This window comes from Talpa europaea (genome assembly GCF_964194135.1).
Source record: "Talpa europaea genome assembly, chromosome: 6".
NCBI lineage: Eukaryota > Metazoa > Chordata > Mammalia > Eulipotyphla > Talpidae > Talpa > Talpa europaea.
The window spans coordinates 15746854-15768058 of record NC_140072.1 but is presented as its reverse complement, the minus strand read 5'-3'; the positions used below and the strand labels follow the sequence as shown (position 1 = coordinate 15768058).

The window sequence follows — 21205 nt, the reverse complement described above, 5'->3', positions numbered from 1 at the left end:
AGCAAAAACCACTTGGGAGTCACACTTGGACTCACACCTCATAGGAAACCCCATTATCTCTAACTCCCAAGCAATCCTAGAAACCAAACAACTCCATTACCACCACCTGGTCTAAGCCACCAGCATCTCTCGCTTACTCTCTCCTTTCTCACTGTTCCAGGAACATGAACCTCTTCTTGATGTCTAAACCTTTACTCCTGTTTCCTCTGCCTAGAATACACTTCACCAGATACCACTTAGCTAACTCCTTCATCTCCTACTAACCTCGGTTCCAATCTTAACCTCTCAGTAAGCCCAACACTGACCATACGGTTAATTGTGCAACTGTATCTCTTGACCCCAATCTCAATCTCCTCACTCTATACCCACATAAGTTATGATCTTCTAACACAATATAGAATTTACTTTCTCTTACATATTATTTTCTTCCCCTCTTACTAAACATTCACGCCTGAGGTAGTTCTGAATTACTAACTTGGAAAGTCCTCCAAGAAATACTGGGTAATGAAAAGTAAGTTCAGGTGCAGAAAGACTTCTTTGCCTTCATTCAGTAATGTGTGTGCCAAGCAAGTAAGTAATCCTTGTTACATGACAGGCAACCAATAAATATTTGTTAAATGAATATAATGCGAATTAACTTCCATAGGTATTACTTAAATAGCTTTTATATTATGTCAACGTGTCCATGTTCTCACTACCAAGATCCCATTTCTGACCATCAAACACCCCTCTGCACTAAGCCTTCACAGCCCAAACCTAGAGCCAACATGTATGTCACCACATACTAATATGTTCAGTATACCCATCTATAAACATCTAAAAACAGTTTTTACAAATTTATCTCAAATGCCAACATTTATTTACTATTCTCAACAAAACTTAAATCCAGAATCTAATCATAATGACTCATTTACAAATCAAATCAAAAACACATGTAAGGGTGAACAATCTGTATTAATACAACTAAATGTAACATGAATCTGTGAATCAATCATGGATGGTTAATTTTTCTAAGAAGTTGAAAAGAAAAATCAATCACAACCACAGACACCACCACAGACCAAAGTTTGTTTGGATTAGGAGTGGACCAACAAAGTCAAATAACTGAAACTAGAAAATTCTCTTTGTAGCAAGCCTAATTGTTTGTCCAAACCCAAATACAGTCACCACGACACAGTTGTACCCTTCACTTCCGCAGGCAGGGTCGGGTGCAGGGACAGGGCTCAAACCACAGAACAGAGCCTAACACAACAGCACGCGCGTCAGGGCACTGTAGCTCTGGTTCATGGACGCGCCACCTAACCAAGGGGAACTGCGTCAAGAAACCACCACTATATTAAGACAAAGTTATTGATTCTTTCACTTCATTACAAATTCTGAGTTACCTAACAGGCCTTGAAAGCGTCCATTATGAACACCAGTAGAAAAGAGAGCCTTTTGAAAACCTCACACCATAAGGCCTACCATGTAGCTGTGTTCCTCTAACACACCACAAGACAAGCACTGCGTAAAGATGAGTATTTATTCACTTTACAAAGAAGATGGTATTAAATTGCCATAAACAGCTCCATTTATAGACAAATATAACTGTACATTACATCAGCAGCTGGCTCAAACTTGCTTTCCCAAAATGCTAATATGGCTCCAGTTCTATTTCTTGAGCACAGAAATCTGCTCTGCCACTGATGTTATTAAAAATCCCTCAGATAATGGTTTTGTGGTTTACATATTCACAGGTAGGAAAAAGGAACCCATCTCCCCAGCCCTTCCTTAGAGTTGAACTTTCATCTGCTTGTTCCCTAGAGAGCACTAAACAAATACTGGCTCATTCTTTAAAAAAAAAAAAAAAATTGCTAATAATTTGAAAAGGCTTTTGTTGCACACCAAAATACTTATTTATACATACATAAAAAACCTTGAGTCAGATTTATTATTTTAAAGGTAAACAGATACCCTAACACTGCCAAGAGTGGGTAATGAAAAGGAAGGAAAAACATTAAATTACTTAATTATAAAAATATTTTCTTTGGAAAAAAATTCCAACAAGGTTATCATATCTAAAACCAAAGAGAAAAAAATAAAAAATTGTTCTTTGATCCATTAGTAAGTGAAATAAAAATGAAAACCCCTTCAAAAGCAGCTATAACTTAATTTTTTAAAAAGTTGCAGGTAATGAGCACTTGTAAGTCTATACACTAATGATTCTTTACAGGCAACTTCCAGTCAAGAAAAGTCCTTAATATGACTAATTCTTTAGTTTTTTAATTATCATAATTGTGTTTGTGTGTTTTTAAAAAATATTCCATGTGATAGCTTAAAAAATAAGTGGCTGTTTTGGGGAAGCATTTCAAATATTCAATCTGACTCAAATCAGATTATCACAGTTGACAGATAAGCTAGGGAAACTGGTGATTTTATTTTTTTAAATCACAGTCATTTTTACTCATTTTAAATTATCCCTTCATATTTTATGAAAATGTAACAAATTAAAAAAATTATTTTCACTAGTGCTGCTTTGTATCTGGATTTGATGAAAGATACCAACCTGAGATAAAAGCTGACTCCTTCACAAAGTCCAGTTCTTCCACCCCTATATGGGAAATGTTTGCTCACTTATGTCAATTCTTGGTATACTCAATCGTACTATTATATTATAAAAATATACCATATATTGGACACATGTCAGTACATTGCAGAAAATGTGTCTATTTGCTGTGTAAATTTTATTAACATTCAAATGAAACGCTCTTATTTACACAGTTAAGTCTGGGGTGCTCAGGACACAAGGCGGCATGGGCACCACCACTAGGAATTTGGAAATGTGCAACAGTCATTGGCATCCTGTCACAGAGAAAACCCTCCCCAGAAGAACTCGGCAGCATTGGGTAAGTCAGAGTTTATATAGTTCAGTTGGTTTATTTTTCCATCTTCATTCTTCTTCACTTTCATTTTCAGGATCTAAATCAGAATCTCCATTTAATTCTTTCTCACTCGTCACATCTCTGTCCTCACCATTTTCTTCAGCATCCTCATCTCCCTCTTCACTCTCATCATCATCATCATCTTTTTCACTTTCTTTCTCCTCCTCATCTTCATCCCAATTATCCTGATAGAAATATTAAGGAAGAAAGCCATTCATGAAGGTCTTGTTCTTACAAAGTATCAATATATAAAGGCAAATTTATGTACCAAAAAACTAATTACTCACATCAGAATCCTTATCTGCTATTTCATCATCAGATTCTTCCTCAGAAGATTCTGGAAGAGGTAAAAAAACAGATGGCACAGTCCTGAAAACTAAATATACTCTGAGAAATATTATATTTAGCTATCATTCACCTAAGAAGTTAAAAAGTAACACTAATATCCCTAGCTGCATAAAACCACATTTATATTATTTTATCAAGATCTCACTAAGCAGGACAAAGTACTAAAATCCCATCATGAAAAACTAAGCCAGGGATATAAAAGGAAAAGGGGGGCGGGGCAGAGAGGGGAGGAAATCCTTGTGCAGGGCTAATGGACATATAAAATGGCTCAGCCACTATGGAAAATAGTAAGGCAGTTCCTAAAGAAATTAAATTACTGTATGATCCACCAAGTATACTTTGGGGCAGATAATGAAGAAAATCGGAATCTTGAGTTATCTGTACCCCCATGCTCATCAATAGGTGAAAGAAGAAAAAATGGTGTGTGCACACACATATGCACAATGGAATATTATTTAATCATTTATGAAAAAGTGAAATTCCACCATTTGCAACATGGATAAACCTTGAGGGCATTGTGCCAAAGTGAAGTAGTCAGACAGAAAAAGACAAATACTGTGTATTATTTACATATGGAATTTTAAAATGTTAAATTCACAGATAGAGAAAATAGACTGGTGGTTGCCAGAAATGGAGAGTGGGGAAGTGGCTGAAGGTAAAAGGTGCAAACTCCAATAATGACATGCACACCTGGTAACCACAAGTAACAATACTATATTGTATATCTAAACTAAGAGCACAGAGCCTCCCCCGTGGAGCAGCGGTTGAGCACTGGGCTGCGAAGCTGCCCGCAGCCTCTGTAGCACTGGTTCAATCCCCGGCCACCGGGTGAGGGTCCCACATGGTGCGCAGACCTCTCCTGTTGCCCGCTGCTCCCCTCAGCAGTATACCTTGGTCCTTCTGCCTGTTTTGCCCCCCGCTCTGGCTCTGGTGAATTCTCTTACCCTCCCGCACTTCTGACTGTACCCAGTGCTTGCATAAATAAATCTTTAAAAAAAAATAAACTAAGAGCACAGATCTCAGAAGTTCTCATCACAAGAAAAGCAATATTTACATATGGTGATAGTTATTAACTAAATGTTCCAATTCTAGATTCCACCCTACATCCCACATTACCTTCTTCATATACTAATTTAGCCTTCTGTTCAGGACAAGTCATTCCCTTTGTTTTTTCTGATGCTGTAACCTGAAAGAAAATAAAGTGCTATTATGAGACAGAGGTTAACCATAGGTCAAGTATCACAACCACCACCACATCTTAACTCCCCCAATCAGTAAATTCACCACTATAATAGATTACCTTAACACAATGTGGACCAAATATGGGTCAAAAAAATAATTTAGCCTAATACAAGAATTATTCTGCACAGCTGAAAAAACTTCCAAGGTGATCAGAATTTCTTTCAGTGTCAAAATATAACTATATAAATATCCTGTAACTTGGAGTTTACAGTATCACAACATCCTAGCTGCATTAACAATTATTACAATATAATGTGTTGAAATAGGCACAATGTCAAACATATAACACATTTCCAAGTTAAAGAGTACATCCTGATTTACTAATTTCTTACTGAAATAGAGAGCCTTTAATGTTCATATAAATGATTCTTATTCCTCTTTTCAATCCTATCACATTAAAAAGTTTTAGCACAAAATAATTTCATTTACTCACTTGTGTGATTAGAAGAATAAGTTTGCCATGAAGGTGGGAAAGTTTCTGAAAAGTCTTTACTCTGCTTTCCATTAACTGGTATAGTGTACCCAACTGAGGTACCAGGTCAGGCAACTAAAGAAAATAATCATTTATACCATTAAAACATAATATGAATAAACAAACATGCAAGTCACATTCAGATCTATCTGAGTATTCATCTACTAGAAAGTACAGGATCCAGCGGCTGCTTGTGACATAGCCTAAGAACACCTCAACTTTTCAGAGGACTTCAGTACAAATAATACATTTTGAAAAATAATGAAAGGTCACAAGAAGAAACTGCAAGGCAGGACAAATTGTAAGACAGGACCAAATTATTTCAGAGAAGGTCAATACAAAGTAGATACTAATTTAAAACATCCTTACCACTTGTATCTGGGCTAAAGAGGGCTTTCCTATGAGCTTATTCTCTGATAAGGCTCCAGCAAATGGGGAAAACTTTTCACAGCTTCTAGAGACCAGCAGGACAAAGCGACTACACAAAGCTGACCTTATTTCAAACTTACTAATAAAGAATCCTCTGAACTGTGCCTCAGAAATTAAAACAAGAATTTCTTTTATTTGTTCCTCTAGAACTACAGAATATGGGACCCAACTCTCCACACTTAAATTAGTCTTTCCTTGCCCTCCTTTCTGACACTTTAGTGGAAATACATGTTTCACTCAAATGTTAAACTTTAAACAGACATAAAAAGTGGAAAGAAAGAAAGGAACATTTAATGTGATAATATTTCAATTACCATCATCTCCATTTTATTTGTCCCCATTCAGACTATGAGCTCCAGGAAGACAGGAATCACAGTGTCCTGTGAATTACTAACTCTCACGTGCCTAGTATAGTCCTTGGCTTAGAGAAGCTACTTAAAGATAATCTGGTAAGGAAGAAAGAAATGAAGGCAAGGTGAAAGGAAAAGCAGTTTTCTAAGGAGAAAGAATGACTGCAGACTGTGAAGTCCTCCCTATACTGTACTTAGTTATCGTCATTTGTTTTACCATGACCTAGGTTACCAAAGTAGTAGTTAATTCCAGAAAGGATTTTACTACAAGGTATCCTATGGCACTTTTGCTTCTAAGCAAGTAACTGAAGCCACAAAAATAAATGCTACCCTGTTTATTAGCCGGCATCCCAATACCTGATGCTTAAGGTGAATTTCCCATGCCTATCAGCATGCCACTCAGCCACGCCACTCACCATGGCCCCCAACTCATTTCCCAGGGTCCCTGCAAACTGGGAAACCCAATACCCATTCTTACTGTTTCTTGTCTCCTCCCTCATTCTAACAGTTTGGCAGCGATCTGCATGAAGGAAAACCTGCTCACCTCAAAATAGGTTATCCAGTAGTTTTGCCTATTTCAAACTACTAAAGGCGAAAGGAGCCTGAGATGGACAATGACACAGGGAGTTGGTAAAACTGCTTAAGAAAGGGAAACCATAGTTTAAAGAGCAATTAAGAATTTTCAACTTATCCACTGATAGGTTTTTAAAAAAATCTAATTTAAGATATAAGGTAATCGAAGAAAAGAGTAAACTTTTTGCTGGATTTTATTCCGAGCTTAAAATATAACTGATTTAATGATGTGGTAAAGAAGTCAATTCATACTGTGACATATGAAACTTTTTATTTTTCTGGTGTTGCGTTCAGATTTTATGCTCCCCTCTCCAATTTGCACAGATAACCAAAAACTGACAGCAGGCCCAGCAAGACATCAGGTATTAAATGTTTATCTTATTTTTATCATGTTATTTTTTATCCTCCTGGGACAAATGGCAACTATCTTAGCATACATATAAACTTTAAAAACCTAAGTCTTTAAAACTTAGGAGGGAATACATAAAATATAAAGATAAATTTACTAAACAGGTTATGTAAACAAAAAAACATCTGAAGGTTAATGTTTCGATATGTAACTTCTCTCCTTCCTCTAGCTCGTCTTTCAAAGTTCTCCATAGAGTATAAATTACTTCTAAAATCCAGGAGGAAGAAAACCAATTATTAAATGCAAAAATGGTGACATGATGACAGTGCACCTAGGGGAAAACAAAATCTCTAAAAATGGAGCTGATGGTTGAAGGACAGATGGAGAATGATTTCATGAAGCCAGCAGTTTGCAAACCTTAGCAAAACCAAACAAATTATTCAGTAACTATAGCTGAAAAGACTTACCGTGGATAAGTAGGATGCATGGACCGTTAATACACATTTTAGCCACTGAACCATTAAAACAGCACTAGAAAAAAACAAGGGGAAAAATCCATATAAATTAATGTTCATGAATGTAAAATAAGTACTATTGGTTATACATTAGAAAAGACAGGCAAAATTACGGTCTATAAATAGTATTATGAAATCTGACAGTCCTTTCTTACTTTCACTTGAGTCTATCTAGATCTGTGTAATAAATGATCCTCTGAGGAAGTTGGGGGAATAGGAGGATGCACTGCAAAACAGGACAACAATCTCTTCTAAAAAAATTCAAGAAAAAAAATTGATAATTTATTTCCTAATTAAGCGATATGAGGACATTAAACTGGGCTCAAATGACATATTTTGTGCTAATGATACTTGAGCCAATCATCTATTCACCATCAAACAGCTAAAGATATCCACACCAATATTAAAAGACAAACGCAGACCAAAAATGTGTAAGACGGGTCTGATTCATGAACTCTTGATTTATTCTGTCAATTCCAAAGGCTAATGGAGCCTATCAGGAATAAAATGACTTTTAAAAAATGGGCCCTCTCTGTGGTGCAGGGGTTAAAGCCTCAGTGCTATCAAGCTATTGCCATCCAATGCAGCATGAGTTCGATCTCCGGCCAGGGAGCTAACCCACATGGCACAGCAGACCTCTCCTGTCTCACCTGCTGCTCCCCTCAGCAGTGTTATTTCAGTAGATCCACCTATTCTGCTCCCCACTTTGTCTATGGTGAATCCTCTCACCCCCTGCACCTCTGGCCTATACCCCAGTTCTTGTATGCATAAATAAAATAAATCATTTTTAAAAATAAATAAAATGACTTAAAAAAGAAAAACTATAGTGTAGTCACTGATATTACTAAACTATAAGCAAAGGACCTTTGAGGTTATCAACTTCCTATTTAAACATTTATTCATCAAGTTATTAACAAAAAAGACCCACAGAATTTAGTCTTAAAAAATATTTTCATATTAGCTACCACAAGTTGGGCAATCTTATATGTCATGACTAGTATTAAATCATTGAGACTAATTTATTAAAAGACCTGTATATGAAGCTGAAAAACCTACATGGGAGCTTTCTAAAGGAAAGAAAAAGCTATTAAAGTCTTATAAATAAGAATCACTCAAAATAAGAGAGAAGAATAATATTTAACACTTAAAGACTGTTAGAATTTTGAGTGACTCAGTAATTTCAGGCTGTCAAACATTGCTGTTTTCAACAATCACATATACTATAATTATAAAAACCAGGCTGTTTAAGTCACCTGAATGCCTTACCTATTGGGATGTCCTTGCAATCTCTTTGTGAGCTGAAGGGGAGAAAAAAGTATTAGCAGCATTTCAGAGGTAGCCAATCTCCACAATTCTCACAATACATACACCCATATAAACAACGGGAAAAATATAATTAGGGTATCATCATACCTAAATTAGTCCCAAGTTTTCTAACTCCATTATAACATTATTCTAGGGATGCATTTTCACAATAAGAGCAACGTATCTGGGAAAAAAAAAATCTAGGCTTTTATTTTTTAAATGAATAAATGTCCAGAATAGGCAAAACCACAGAGACAGAAAGCAAATCAGTGGTTGCCAGAAAATGGGGAGTGGTTAATGAGTTGGCGATTTCTTTTTGTTATGACAGCAGTGCAACTGGTGGCTATACTTTAAAAAAAAAAAAAAAAAAGAAACAACCCCACTCTGCATTGTATACATCCAAAGGGTAAATTTTATGGTGTGTGAATTTACCTCAAAAAAAAAAAAAAAAAATACATAGAACAAAAATCCAAATTGGGCAACTTTTGTTTTTAGAGTACCTAACATTTCGAAAACAGGCTTTTCTAATATATGTATGATACTGTTTTTTTTTTTTTTTAAATACAGTTTCCTTTACCAGCAACAGTAAACCACCCAACATCAAAACTACTCTCATAAAATGTCTGCATGTCAAACAAATGTGACCCAACATAGCTCCTAATTACAAAGAATCCACTCTATCTTTAGGCCTGATTTAATCAACATTCTTTTATGGCAAGCTTCAATCACATTGTCTATACTTCTAAGAGACAGTAAGTTTCCTATGATTATAAATTATTTGTACTCAATATGACATGCCTTGGTAAAGTATACACCTCCAAGTCCAGGGTTTCCACTCAGTTTCCCTTGGTTCCACTCACAGCCTGGCATGGATTGTGCACAGGTTTCCTGTTCTCTGTCCTCTTGTTTAGCTGCTACCTATCTCTCTCTTAACATCCTTCACGGGGCCTCCCTGGTGGCGCAGCGGTTGAGCGCTGAGTTGCGAAGCTGCCCGCAGCCTCTGCAGCGCCGGCTCGATCCCTGGCTGCCGGGCAAGGGTCCCACTTGGCACACAGACCTCTCCTGCCACCCGCTGCTCCCCTCAGCAGTGTACTTCGTCACTCTGCCTGGTCTACTCTGCTCTGGCTCTGGTGAATTCTCTCACCCTCCCGTGACTCTGACTGTACCCAGTGCTTGTATAAATAAATAAATAAATCTTAAAAAAAAAATCCTTCACTGGAATTACTGAAATGTAGTAATTACTGAAATTACTAAAAGGGAGTTACTCCTATACATAACAAGGCTGGGTAATCTTAATGCTTTAAAATCCATATTGCCAGATACACAGATTAATAGCCCTTCTGCAATTCAGAAAAACCAATATACACATAGGAAAGCAGCTTCATGTTACGATAAGATCTCTCACAGGATATGGTGAGAGAAAAAAAAAAAAAAAATGAAAATCTGGGGGCTCTATGTTACCATTTCTCTAATAATCATTCCAATGTAGATACCATTCTGCATATACACCATTCTATTGTTCATTTTTTAAAGTTCCAAATGCTTTTCAGACAAATAGAAGAAACAACTTGCCTTTGGTAGAATGAAAGTAAAAATGCTAATGACACTTCCTTTACTAACTCACCAATTCATCAATTTCACTTTTCTTTCTAGGTATTTAGGAATTCCTCCTATTTACTTATCACCCACTCTCTAAATGCCCTGCTTCGTTACATACTGGATTTTTCTTTTTGATTCACAACATTAGGACCTTGAAAGGAAAGGATAACTCAGTTACCTCTTGCAACAACGGAATTACAGCATGCAGGGGCATCCTTAACACAGTCTTCTTTATTAGGTTTATATTCCTAGTTTGAAGTACTTTCTGAAAGAAAATAAAAGAACTATCAAGACAGGCATATTCCAGAACTAAAGACACAACTGTCAGTAAACATTATTAAAAAGAACAAGGCAATTAGAGCCATCCGAATTCTAGCAAATACAGGGTAGATGGACTGAGTGTGTTGTACTGTATCTTATGGCAATCAGACAAGTACAGTCTTCAGATATCAGGACTTCTATTTTGAACAGCTTCTCTAAAATTCTAGTCTTCTATGAACTGAGTTTTTATATAAAACAAATAGCTGTAGACATTAGAGATACACAGCAATGTATAGATGTTTCCAAACCTTCATTTTATGAAATCAAGAAATGTATTCCCACAACAGTGCACAATAGATACCAAAGTCATACTTAGCAAACAAGTCTTTTAGTGTCAACTTTTTGATAAATTTTTAAGGCAATAAAAAAGATCGTATGATGACTGCTTGAGTCAAAACCCTCCTGGGGTCCATCAATAGGCAAAACCCAGTCTCCACCCCAGATTATTGAAAGACAGAGTGATTGACACTAATTCTGCACAGGCCTTTCAACTTCTCCAAACTCCAGATGTTTCATCTAGAGAAGAGGGGAAAAATGTAAGAGCTCTTTCAAGTCTCAAATCTTCTGACTCCCCTTCCTCTTGAATATTTTTAAATACTTATTCAGAAGGGTCTATTCAGAAGGTGATAAATGCTCTTAGTGCTTGTTGTTGTCACAGAAGTCATGCTCAGAACACAAACAGCAGAGGTTCCCAAAGGCTACAATATAGAAAATTTGTTTTCAACCTATGTTAACAGTCCTAACCAGCTTATCCTTTCAGAACGCCCTATGGATTTTATTTGCTTATAAAAATATCTTAACACCACGCCCCTCTGAATTCATCTATTACTATTTTAAAACTAGCACATAACTGCATAGTTTCTTACACAAAAGAAAATGCCTTATACACAATCACCGGATAAATGAATAGTCGACTAGAGCTGATTTAACCTAATGTTTTCATTTTCAAATAAAATGAAACTTCAAAGTAAAATAAGTCAATCAGAATGCTAACAATAATTCAGGTGCTTGATACTAAACATTCTCCAATCTCCTCTAATCAGTTATTGCAAAGTTTCAATGATATACCAGTTACAGGAAATACTCTGTCTGAACCAGTCAGACATACTTTTTAAAGACATGATCTGCTTTTGTTGAGGTCCTCAAAGTTCACCCAAACCACGAGGCTTAACAGTCTTAAATGGCCATGTAGGATAGTAGCACTTCAATTTCTACTACGTTTGGTTAAGAAACATGGTGGGGGGAGGGAGGGACATGTAGGGCTGAAGGTTTGAAAAATTTGTAGTTTGTAAAATCCTGTAGCATTCCAAATGTAAAATGACCACATAATTTGCAAGATAAACTGGAATACTTCTGAGAATGAAAGGAGCCACTATTTATTACACCAAGATAAGAGATGTAAAGCAGAACTGTCACAGGTAAACAGAGAGTATGTATGGCTTAGCTATTAGAAGTTATTACAAATTATGGGGTAAAGAATTTTTAACAAGGGCCTCCCCAGTGGCGCAGCGGGTTGAACACAGTGCTATGAAGCTGTCAGCAGCCTCCGTGGCGTCAAGATCGATTCTCAGCAGGCCAGGGAGATTCCCCCATGGTGCAGGCCTCTTCTGTCTCACCGGCTGCTCCCCTCAGCAGTGTATTTCAGTCCTTCTGCCTGTTCTGCTCCCCATTCTATCTCTAGTGGATTCTCTCACCCTCCCTTGCCTCTGGTCCGTACCCCAGTGCTTGTATAAATAAATAAATCTTTAAAAAAAAAAAAACTTAAAAAGTTTTAACAAGTTCAGATAATTCTTACGCCCACTAAAAACACTCTCTGATAGCAAATAAAAATAGGCTATCCTAAAGCAAGTGAAATGATGATGACAGAGAAGATGTTGTTATTTAACTTCTGTTAAGACTCTATTAAAAAAAAAAAAAAACCGGGCCTCCCCGGTGACTCAGCGGTTGAGCGCTGGGTTGCGAAGCTGCCCGCAGCCTCTGCAGCGCCGGTTCGATCCCCGGCTGCTCCCCGGCCACCGGAGGAGGGTCCCACATGGCCCGCAGACCTCTCCTGCCGCCCGCTGCTCCCCTCAGCAGTGTACTTCGGTCCTTCTGCCTGCTCTGCTCCCTGCTCTGGCTCTGGTGAATTCTCTTACCCTCCCGCGCTTCTGACTGTACCCAGTGCTTGCATAAATAAATGAACAAAAATAAATCTTTAAAATAAAGATTAAAAAAACAAACCTATAAATCACAACTATAACTACCAAAAAGATGGTATTGAAGATGGAATTTTTCTTTTACAACTTTACTGTATTATAACAGAAGCATAAGTAGTGCACATTTAAAGTGTGCTATTTGGTAACTCTTTCTGCAATAAACCTGCTCCAGATTTTCCCTCCCTGTCTCTCAGCCTCAATGTACAAAATTGGCCACTTGCACCTTTGGGCTGATCCACATGTTCATTACAGAGTAGCTTTCCTGTTAAGTCTATGTCCCTCATTAGACAAATACTTCCAGGCCAAGAAATATTTTGTTACTGTTTATATTCTAGTATATTAAGACAATATTAGATATATAAAAAACAATAAAATGTTGGATGAAAAGATTAGTGTACTATTTGATTGGTTTGACATAAACATTTATGCACAAAGACTTTAATAAACATTCTCTCACCTGAAGTCTCTCTGGGCCTTCCTTCCATACCCCTTCCCATACTGGTCTATATTTTCTGGAATTTTCATATGAATGGAATCATCATACAATAAATGTTCTTTTTTATGTAGCTTTTCTCACAGCATTAGCTTGGGATGCATCCATATTGTTGATGAATTGACAATATGGCTACATAAACAATCAGTTCATTCATTCATTTGTTGGGGGACATGACTTCTTTCCAGGTTGGGGTTAAAGCAATAAAGTTGTTATGACCATTCACATCAAAGTCTTTGTATGAACACATTTTTCATTCTCTTGGTAAATACCCAGGAGTAGAAGGGCTAGGTTTGATGTTAAGTAGCGATATGTCCTTAAATTTAACTACCAAATTGTCTTCTAAAGTAACAGGACAATTTTACATTTCCACCAGCAGGACATTAGGGGTTGCCATTGCTCCATGTCCTACAACTTGAACAGATTTTGTCCAGTACACAAAGTTTTCAGGATTCAACTAGTTTCCAATTACTTCTACTTAATATAACGTATCAAGTCAAACCCTTTAATAGTGAAAATAATGAAATAGGCCATACATGCAGTTACATGTATGAAAAAAACAGGTAAATCCTCTGTAATTTAAGAAGTGCTTTCATAAGCACCATTTCATTTGTCCTCCCAACAAATCTACAACACCTGATTAAAGCACACACTGTCTTTACCTTTGACATGTTCTTACCAAAAAATTCTTTTTTAAGATTTATTTTATTTATTTATGCATATAAGAACTGGGGTATAGGCCAGAAGTGTGGGGAGATGAGAGGATTCACCAGAGACAGAATGGGTAGCAGAACAGGTAGAGCTACTGAAATACACTGCTGAAGGGAAGGAGTGGGTGAGACAGGAGAGGTCTGCTGCGCCATGTGGGTCAGCACCTTGGCTGGAGAATCAAACTCATGCCGCAATAACTCAATAGTGTTGAGAATCCAACCCCTGCACCACCAGGGAATCCCATACCAAAAGATTTTAATCTGAATCTCTTCAAGGGTCTAGATTCAACTATCAATGTACAGGAAATAAGGACAAAGAAACATGGTAAATCATGCCACTTACTGAGCCGTATGACCCAATTAAATGGCTTTTTAGAGGAGGCAAAATCCAGAATATGGGAATATCTACAAAGTAAATAACCTAGCTTCTCCAAAAAATAAATTGCAAGACACCGGAGAGGCACATCCACTAAATATTGCATGAACTTCACTGGAATCCTGTTTTCAGATGTGTGAACATTACTGAGATATGCAATAATTGTAAGGAATGACGACTACTTTTTCTAGGTGTGACAATAAATTATGATTATGTTTCTGAAAGGAGCTGTTATCAGAGTTGAAAAGGGAAACATCTATGGATGAAACACTACATCTGAGATTTGCTTCACTATAACTTGGGGAAGATAGATCAAACAAATGCAGATATGACTGGGTCATGCCGATTTTTTTTTAAACTGGGTATTAGGTTGATAGGGGGCCACTGTGCTATTTTAAAATATTTTGAATGGTTTCTTATAAAAGTAGAAAGAAAAAAATAGTAACTGATTCATTTGTACCCACTGAACAAGGGTTCAAACATAGATAAGTAGGCAATGATGACAGGTATCTGTATTACATTTTTAAAATACCATCAATATTTCAAAATACCATCAGAAATCAGTGTCACTGATATATGTTATATACTAAAGTCACATCACTAAGCATCAATAAGAATTGCACCTAACGAAGGTAAACTGTTGCCATCTGATTAGGCAGTACTGAAATCCAATTTTTTACACTCAGTTCCTCTAGACAACATCAAATTCTGGAAATTAAGAGAAGTGAGTTAAATAATGTCATACAAGCAGTCACCAACTTACAAGCACAGAAATCATAAATGCCTCCTTTTTTACATACAGTTTTTTGTACTTTTACTTCTAAATATCTCACAACACAACCCCCAACCCGCCTGAATTTTTCCACCAAACCTCCTACCCATTGCCAAGGTTTCACCTCACTCCCCCTCTCACGGCCAGGGGGAAATAAGTTTCTGGAATCCAGAGTAAAAACTCAGGAACGCATTTTCCTATAGAAAAAAATATAAATTGTGATCTAGAATGCTGAGTATTGTAATTCAGCTACACTATGTTTATATTAGGCTTTTGTAATTAAAGCCTCAGAACCCATAACAATTCATAACATTATTTCCATGAGAAAATGCATTCCAGGTTCAAAGCAATTCAGTACGCTCTCTTTGTAGGTTGGTGACTACTGTATTATGCCACCAAGTGATATATATTTGAGGAAACTCACAATTCAAAATGGCTACATGACTATTCACTCGGCGAATGTGCTAGATCAATCATTTTTAAAGAAAAATTACCATCTTAATTCATTTAAAAACTGCCAAAATACTTACATTAAGCATGTCGAGATCATTGCTTTCTAAACCCTGTGCAAGAAGGACTGGAAAGCTGTTTGTCTGTGGTAGGTCTTCCTTTTCTTTTTTTGTTTCTATATCCAGTGCTCCTAGGCGTTCTTCAATGCTAACCTACAGAACAAAAACAATCTTTTAATGTTAAACCAGACAATGTCTAACATAGTTTGGTCAAATTACTTGCCCTCATGTCTCTGGAGATAAAAAAGCATGGACTGATCCCCACCTCAACCCTGGAAAAACACAAATACAAACATGCTCTTTCTCATTCCAAGAGTTCATTACCATAAAACCAATTCTGGACACAGGTATAGCATCTGCAATCCAAGTTTCTAGATTCTAGTGGGAAAAGCCATGATCTGCCCAAGAAGCCATGAAATATAATTCATAAAATTCACTCTATAAGAAGATTCAAAAAAAGCAAAAATCTGGCATCTGATCACAAAAGTATAAGAAAAGACATTATCATAGAAGCTTCCCCATATATTATTATTCCTTGCCATCAACCCTGTATCTGCAAAAGGAAACAAGTATCAAAAGAGCATAAAGACAGCTATGTTCCCCAAACAACTTATGTCTTTTTTTTTCTTTGTCAGTTACAAAAATGTTTTCCAGAAACATGCTATACAGTCAAGTTTTCCCAACAAATATTTAAAATTTAAGTGTAGATACACATGATGCCATCAGTTCCCTTATTAAAACAAGTCCATATTCTGCCAGCCTCTTGGCAACTAAATTAAAATGCAAATGTTCTATGACTACCAAAGGAAACAATATGCTTTGGTCAAGTCCCCCATTTGCATTATCTTATGAAAAACAAATATGGTAGAAGGTTGGCACCTTGATTTTAAATAAGCATCTTGTTACTGAAGATTAGATATTGTCCCCAACCCCGGAACCAATAAAGACATTTAAAAAAGGTAAAGAAACATAAACAATCCTTCCCTAATGATAAAATGGTTAAAACTGTAGTTTACTTAGACAAGAATGATTAATGTGAATGGGAGATGACACAGGACTCTACATAGACAAGTACAATAACCAAAGGAGGGCTCTGGGAGTTGAAAAGCTGAAGTTTGTAAGTATAATAACTTTTTAGAGTAAACAGCACTCACTAAGCCAGCCAGAATTGCTCAGACAGCCAAGAGAAGAGGCATCACTGGAACTCAGCAACAAGCGAAACCAATGAAAGTCATCACAGCAAGTCCTGGCTTAATTTATTCGTTTTCCAACTATTAACAAGTGGCCAAAACTTAGTTAATAAGAGTTTAGTCTCCTTTAATAGCAGCCAAATAATCTTATTACAAAGGTCATAATTTGGAATTTCGGGACATACACTGCTGGGGACAAAAAGGAGTTCACACAGTAAATTTCTTAAGTTTCACCACTGGCTCTATGCAACACATTTGTCAGAATCTCTCCAGTAATCATAAATTTCAAACTCAATTATGGTCAAAGTGATTATATTACCTCATTTCCCCCTAGCTTCCTCTTGCTCTCTACTTCCTCAGCTCGTGGCGGAGCAGACTTGATAGTAGCACGATGACCAGGGATGCCGGGCACCAGAACTTTTGCTTCAGAATTTACCACTGGGGTTCTCACCTATGTTTAAACAGCAAAAGAAGAGGGGTGACAGAGTAAATTGCACCTTAGTCCTTACAAGATGTATCCCCAATGGAAAACAACTTGAAAAGTTTTTCTACTGGAAAGCTCAAACTATCTTAATATGAGTAAGATAAACTTTCATTGAATGTTAGCAAGTTTTTAAATAATCTGACCATATCTCAAAGTTTGCAATGCTACATGAGAATGAAAACCAGAAAAAACAAAATCTACAAATTCCATAAGGACAGTGATTTTAAAAAGTTCAAGAATGAAGCTGTATATTTAATGACCACCTCCAATCAAATATTTTGCCAGAAATGCTCAGACAGCCAAGAGAAAGGTGTCATCTCTGAAACTCAGCCAGAAGCGAAACCACGTGGGTGTCATCACAGCATGTCTTGGCTTCCCGTCTCTTACTAACATTGCCAAACATGTGATACATGCATGTAGATGGCACGTTATATTCAAAATAAGCAACACAATAATGCTCTTTGTATGGTGTTAAATTCCAGCCCCATCAGTTTTTATTCAACCTGAAATACATTTCTCTCAACAGTTACACTACTCTAAGAATTGAGACTTTTTAAGTAATTTGATAAATTGATAATGAACCAAACATATTTCCCTGCCCAGATAATCATGCATAAGGGCAGGAAAGAACTAAATCCAAAGCAGTCAGTTTCTAGTCATCTATACACCCATTCATTCCACAAATCAAAAAACAAAGAAATTAAGTTTTACAATCTTGACATTTAAAACTTAACCCACAAAACTTATAAGACAAGCTCATGAGGAGGCTATAAAGAACAAAAAGATAAATGAAAGCAGTTTAAACAAAATATTACAAAACAATTCAATTATTCAAGTCTTTTCTTACTTCTAATGTATGAATCACTCACCTTTGTTATAGCTGTTTCTACTTTTGGGGCCCAGCAGTTTGAAATGTCTCTTACTAAACACATATGCGTTTCTTTGGAATTTAAAGCCTGGGAATATAATTTTAAAAGACAATAGGAGGAGAAAAAGAGTCAAACAAAGCAACTGGGAATACAAATAATCTGATAAACAAATGTCTGTGTATTTTTCTAAAAATACAAAAAGTAGCAAAAGCTTCCATAGAAAACCACTCAGATTGATGGTGGCTGAAGAAAATGGGTAAATTCTGAAGATACTGAGCCTTATGTTTACTTTCTTCAGTTACATACTGCTCAAATGTTTCACATTTATAGTTTTAAAAGTTCAACACATCTTTTTTAAATGGGACAGATTTTAAAGAAAGCACATCAATCAATCCTTATAAAAAATAATCTGTACTCCATGTCTCTGTGTCACATAATTTAATTTAGGTGTGTAACATGGTTTGTTTTTTAGACATAATGTTATTGGCACAGTGAATACACAACACTATACACTATAGTGTAAATATAACTTTTACAGGAAATCAAAATTCACATGACTAGTTTTATTGTAGTGGTCTGAAACTGAAATTTCTCCAAGGTACACCTGTATACACCAGATTTCAAAGACACACTACCAAAATAATGCTTTCTATGTTAAAATAATACTTTGAATATATTGGGTTAAGTAAAATTATCGTTCTCACAAATTGAAATAAACTACTCATTGAAAAATTCTTCAGTTTAGAGAAAATATATTGTTTTCTTCTTATGTGTTCCAATAAACAGAAGAATATATCATTTAAAATAACATTTACTTACTATTCGTTCAATGGTAGGCTGAAACCAATTGCCATATACAAGCAACAATGACATTTTGTCTGAGCAAAACCCAGCTGCCAGAATCGGGATGGGCTTTGGTGTTGATTTCTTGCCTTTCCCAGGCGTTGCTATCTGAATGGTGCAATTTGAAGTCAAAGGCTTTTTACAGTATCTAGAAATGAAAAACTTAAAGATTAGAAAATTTGAAACAACTCATGCTAATTCTTCGAAGCTGACACCAAGTCATGAAATGTGACCTTCGTCAGCCCTCCAACACTACCATATGGAGGGCCCAGGGTGCCGAGGACACTTGTCAAGACTTCATCTATCCCCACCCTGCCAACATTCATGATTTCACCACCAAACTCTGCCTTAAGAACTATCTGCCCTCCCATCCCACATTGTCAATTCTACCCCCAAGAAGCCCAAGCTCCCAAATGCATTCTCACTACCCCAAACTTCAGCCCCAAATGGTTCTGTACATGCCTTATCTGACCAGCCCCGTCTCCAATCACTCCTAACCTAGAAAGCCTCACCATGACCTCTGCAATGTAGTTCCAGAAACAAAATTATCAGCAAAATTATATCCTCCATTTCTTCTAGAAGGGCTCTCTTCACTTTCCTGCTCTACAATGGCTCATCCCTGTAGTCCTCCTGTTATAGCTGTTTTCTCTCCAACACCCTTTGTGCCAAGGGCCTTGGACATGATCTAAGAGAACTCCTTGTTCTCTCCTGACACACCAAAACAGTCTAGTCCCTCCCTCTTTCACCTCTGAAACTCGTGAAACTGTCATCATATAATCAGCTAACTCCCCCTTCCTGACATCATCTAAATATCAATGGGTCACTTCCCCACATTTCTTGAAATTTATTGGCTCACTGTCATTCTGTACAGCACCAGCCCTTAGGAACACCTTTCTTTGGTGTATGTCCAGCAGGAATACTTTTTGATACTTTGGCCTCTCAGTCCCTTAACCTGCACACTTCCTCCAATCCTGTCCTTCACCGTATCTCAGTCATTCACAGTATGGTAACTCTACAAGCATCTCTATTTGGCCTCTGTTTTGGTTTTTATGCCTCTATAGAGTATTCTCAACACATCAGACAAAATAACAGAAAACTCAGGTTAAACCTATCATTCATCTGCTTAAAATTCTTCAATGGCTTACTATTATCCCAAAGGATAAATGCCCAAGTCCTCATGATGGCCCACAATGCCTGGGCCTACAATCATATATTCCATGGATTCATGTCACTAGGTAAATACAGGTCTCAAGTGTTATACACCAAAATGTTACCAGCTCCAGAGAGCAGAATTCAGTGGAGACTTGAGTTTTAAAATCAACTGTCAGCCTCCCTGATGGCACAAGGGGTTAAGAACAACACTGTGAAGCTATCTGCAGCTTCTGCACTACGAATTTGATCCCCAGTCGGCCAGGGAGCTACCCACACGGTGCAGCAGACCTCTCCTGTCTCGCCCGCTGCTCCCCTCAGCAGTGTATTTCACTAGATCTGCCTGTTCTGCTCCCCACTCTGTCTCTGATGAATCTTCTCACCCCACTCCCCACAACTCTGGCCTGTATCCCAGCTCTTGTATGCATAAATAAATAAATCTTTTAAAAATAAATAAAATCCACTTCTGTATGTCCTCCCAGCAATGCTCCCCTTTTGTCCACCTAAACACCAGCACTGCGATTCTTCACTGATCCAATGTATGTGGCAAGGAGTAGCAATACCAAAGACAAAATTTAAGCCTTCACCAAAGTTCCAAAGCAAATCTCTCCAAGTGAACCACTTTCTTTTAAAATGTATCATTAGAATTACCAACATTTACTAAGCATACATGACAAAAAGTCACTCTCCTATCCAATCCACAAGATTCTAAAAAAAGTCACTCTCCTATCCAATCCACAAGATTCTAAAAACTTCAGTTCTTGAGTACCCAAACACATAAAGAATTAAGAATGCTTTCAAGACAAGGTAACTGAAAAGAAATATAATGCAAAATATATGATGGTGGGAATATGAAAAAATAACAACCTAGGGAACGAAAAAAATACATTTTTGACTTCAAAAACTTACCCATTTAATATGTGTTCAAAAAGATGAACTTGACCATCTCTGCAAACAACAGCTAACTTGACAGGCTAAAAGAAAAATGTCTGATTACTCTACTGGGTTTGGTACTTCAGCCTACACATTTGAGAATTACTTGGTTGCTGTTTTGGTTTTAATGAAATTCATACTTATGAAATTTTACTTATGAAAATTCAATTCTCTGGGCCTCCCCAGTGGCACAGCGGTTGAGCACTGGACTGCGAAGCTGCCTGAAGCCTCTGCAGCGCCGGTTTGATCCCCGGCCGC

At 37.0% G+C, this 21205-nt stretch overlaps 1 protein-coding gene across 1 annotated transcript in view; it reads right to left on the bottom strand.

The window, feature by feature from the left end:
• Nucleotides 1-2915: 2915 nt before the first annotated feature.
• WDR43 (WD repeat domain 43) overlaps nucleotides 2916-21205 on the bottom strand; it is a gene marked incomplete at its 5' end in the record, with an annotated part of 40806 nt that continues 22516 nt past the window's right edge. The window contains 12 exons of the mRNA XM_084235646.1: nucleotides 2916-3106; nucleotides 3209-3258; nucleotides 4386-4455; nucleotides 4945-5058; nucleotides 7152-7215; nucleotides 8466-8497; nucleotides 10282-10368; nucleotides 15501-15632; nucleotides 16989-17120; nucleotides 18023-18109; nucleotides 18842-19013; nucleotides 20924-20988. Of these exons, the coding sequence (XP_084091772.1) occupies nucleotides 2930-3106; nucleotides 3209-3258; nucleotides 4386-4455; nucleotides 4945-5058; nucleotides 7152-7215; nucleotides 8466-8497; nucleotides 10282-10368; nucleotides 15501-15632; nucleotides 16989-17120; nucleotides 18023-18109; nucleotides 18842-19013; nucleotides 20924-20988 (1182 nt within the window). The 3' untranslated portion in view covers nucleotides 2916-2929. The remainder of the gene's footprint in view (nucleotides 3107-3208; nucleotides 3259-4385; nucleotides 4456-4944; nucleotides 5059-7151; nucleotides 7216-8465; nucleotides 8498-10281; nucleotides 10369-15500; nucleotides 15633-16988; nucleotides 17121-18022; nucleotides 18110-18841; nucleotides 19014-20923; nucleotides 20989-21205) is intronic.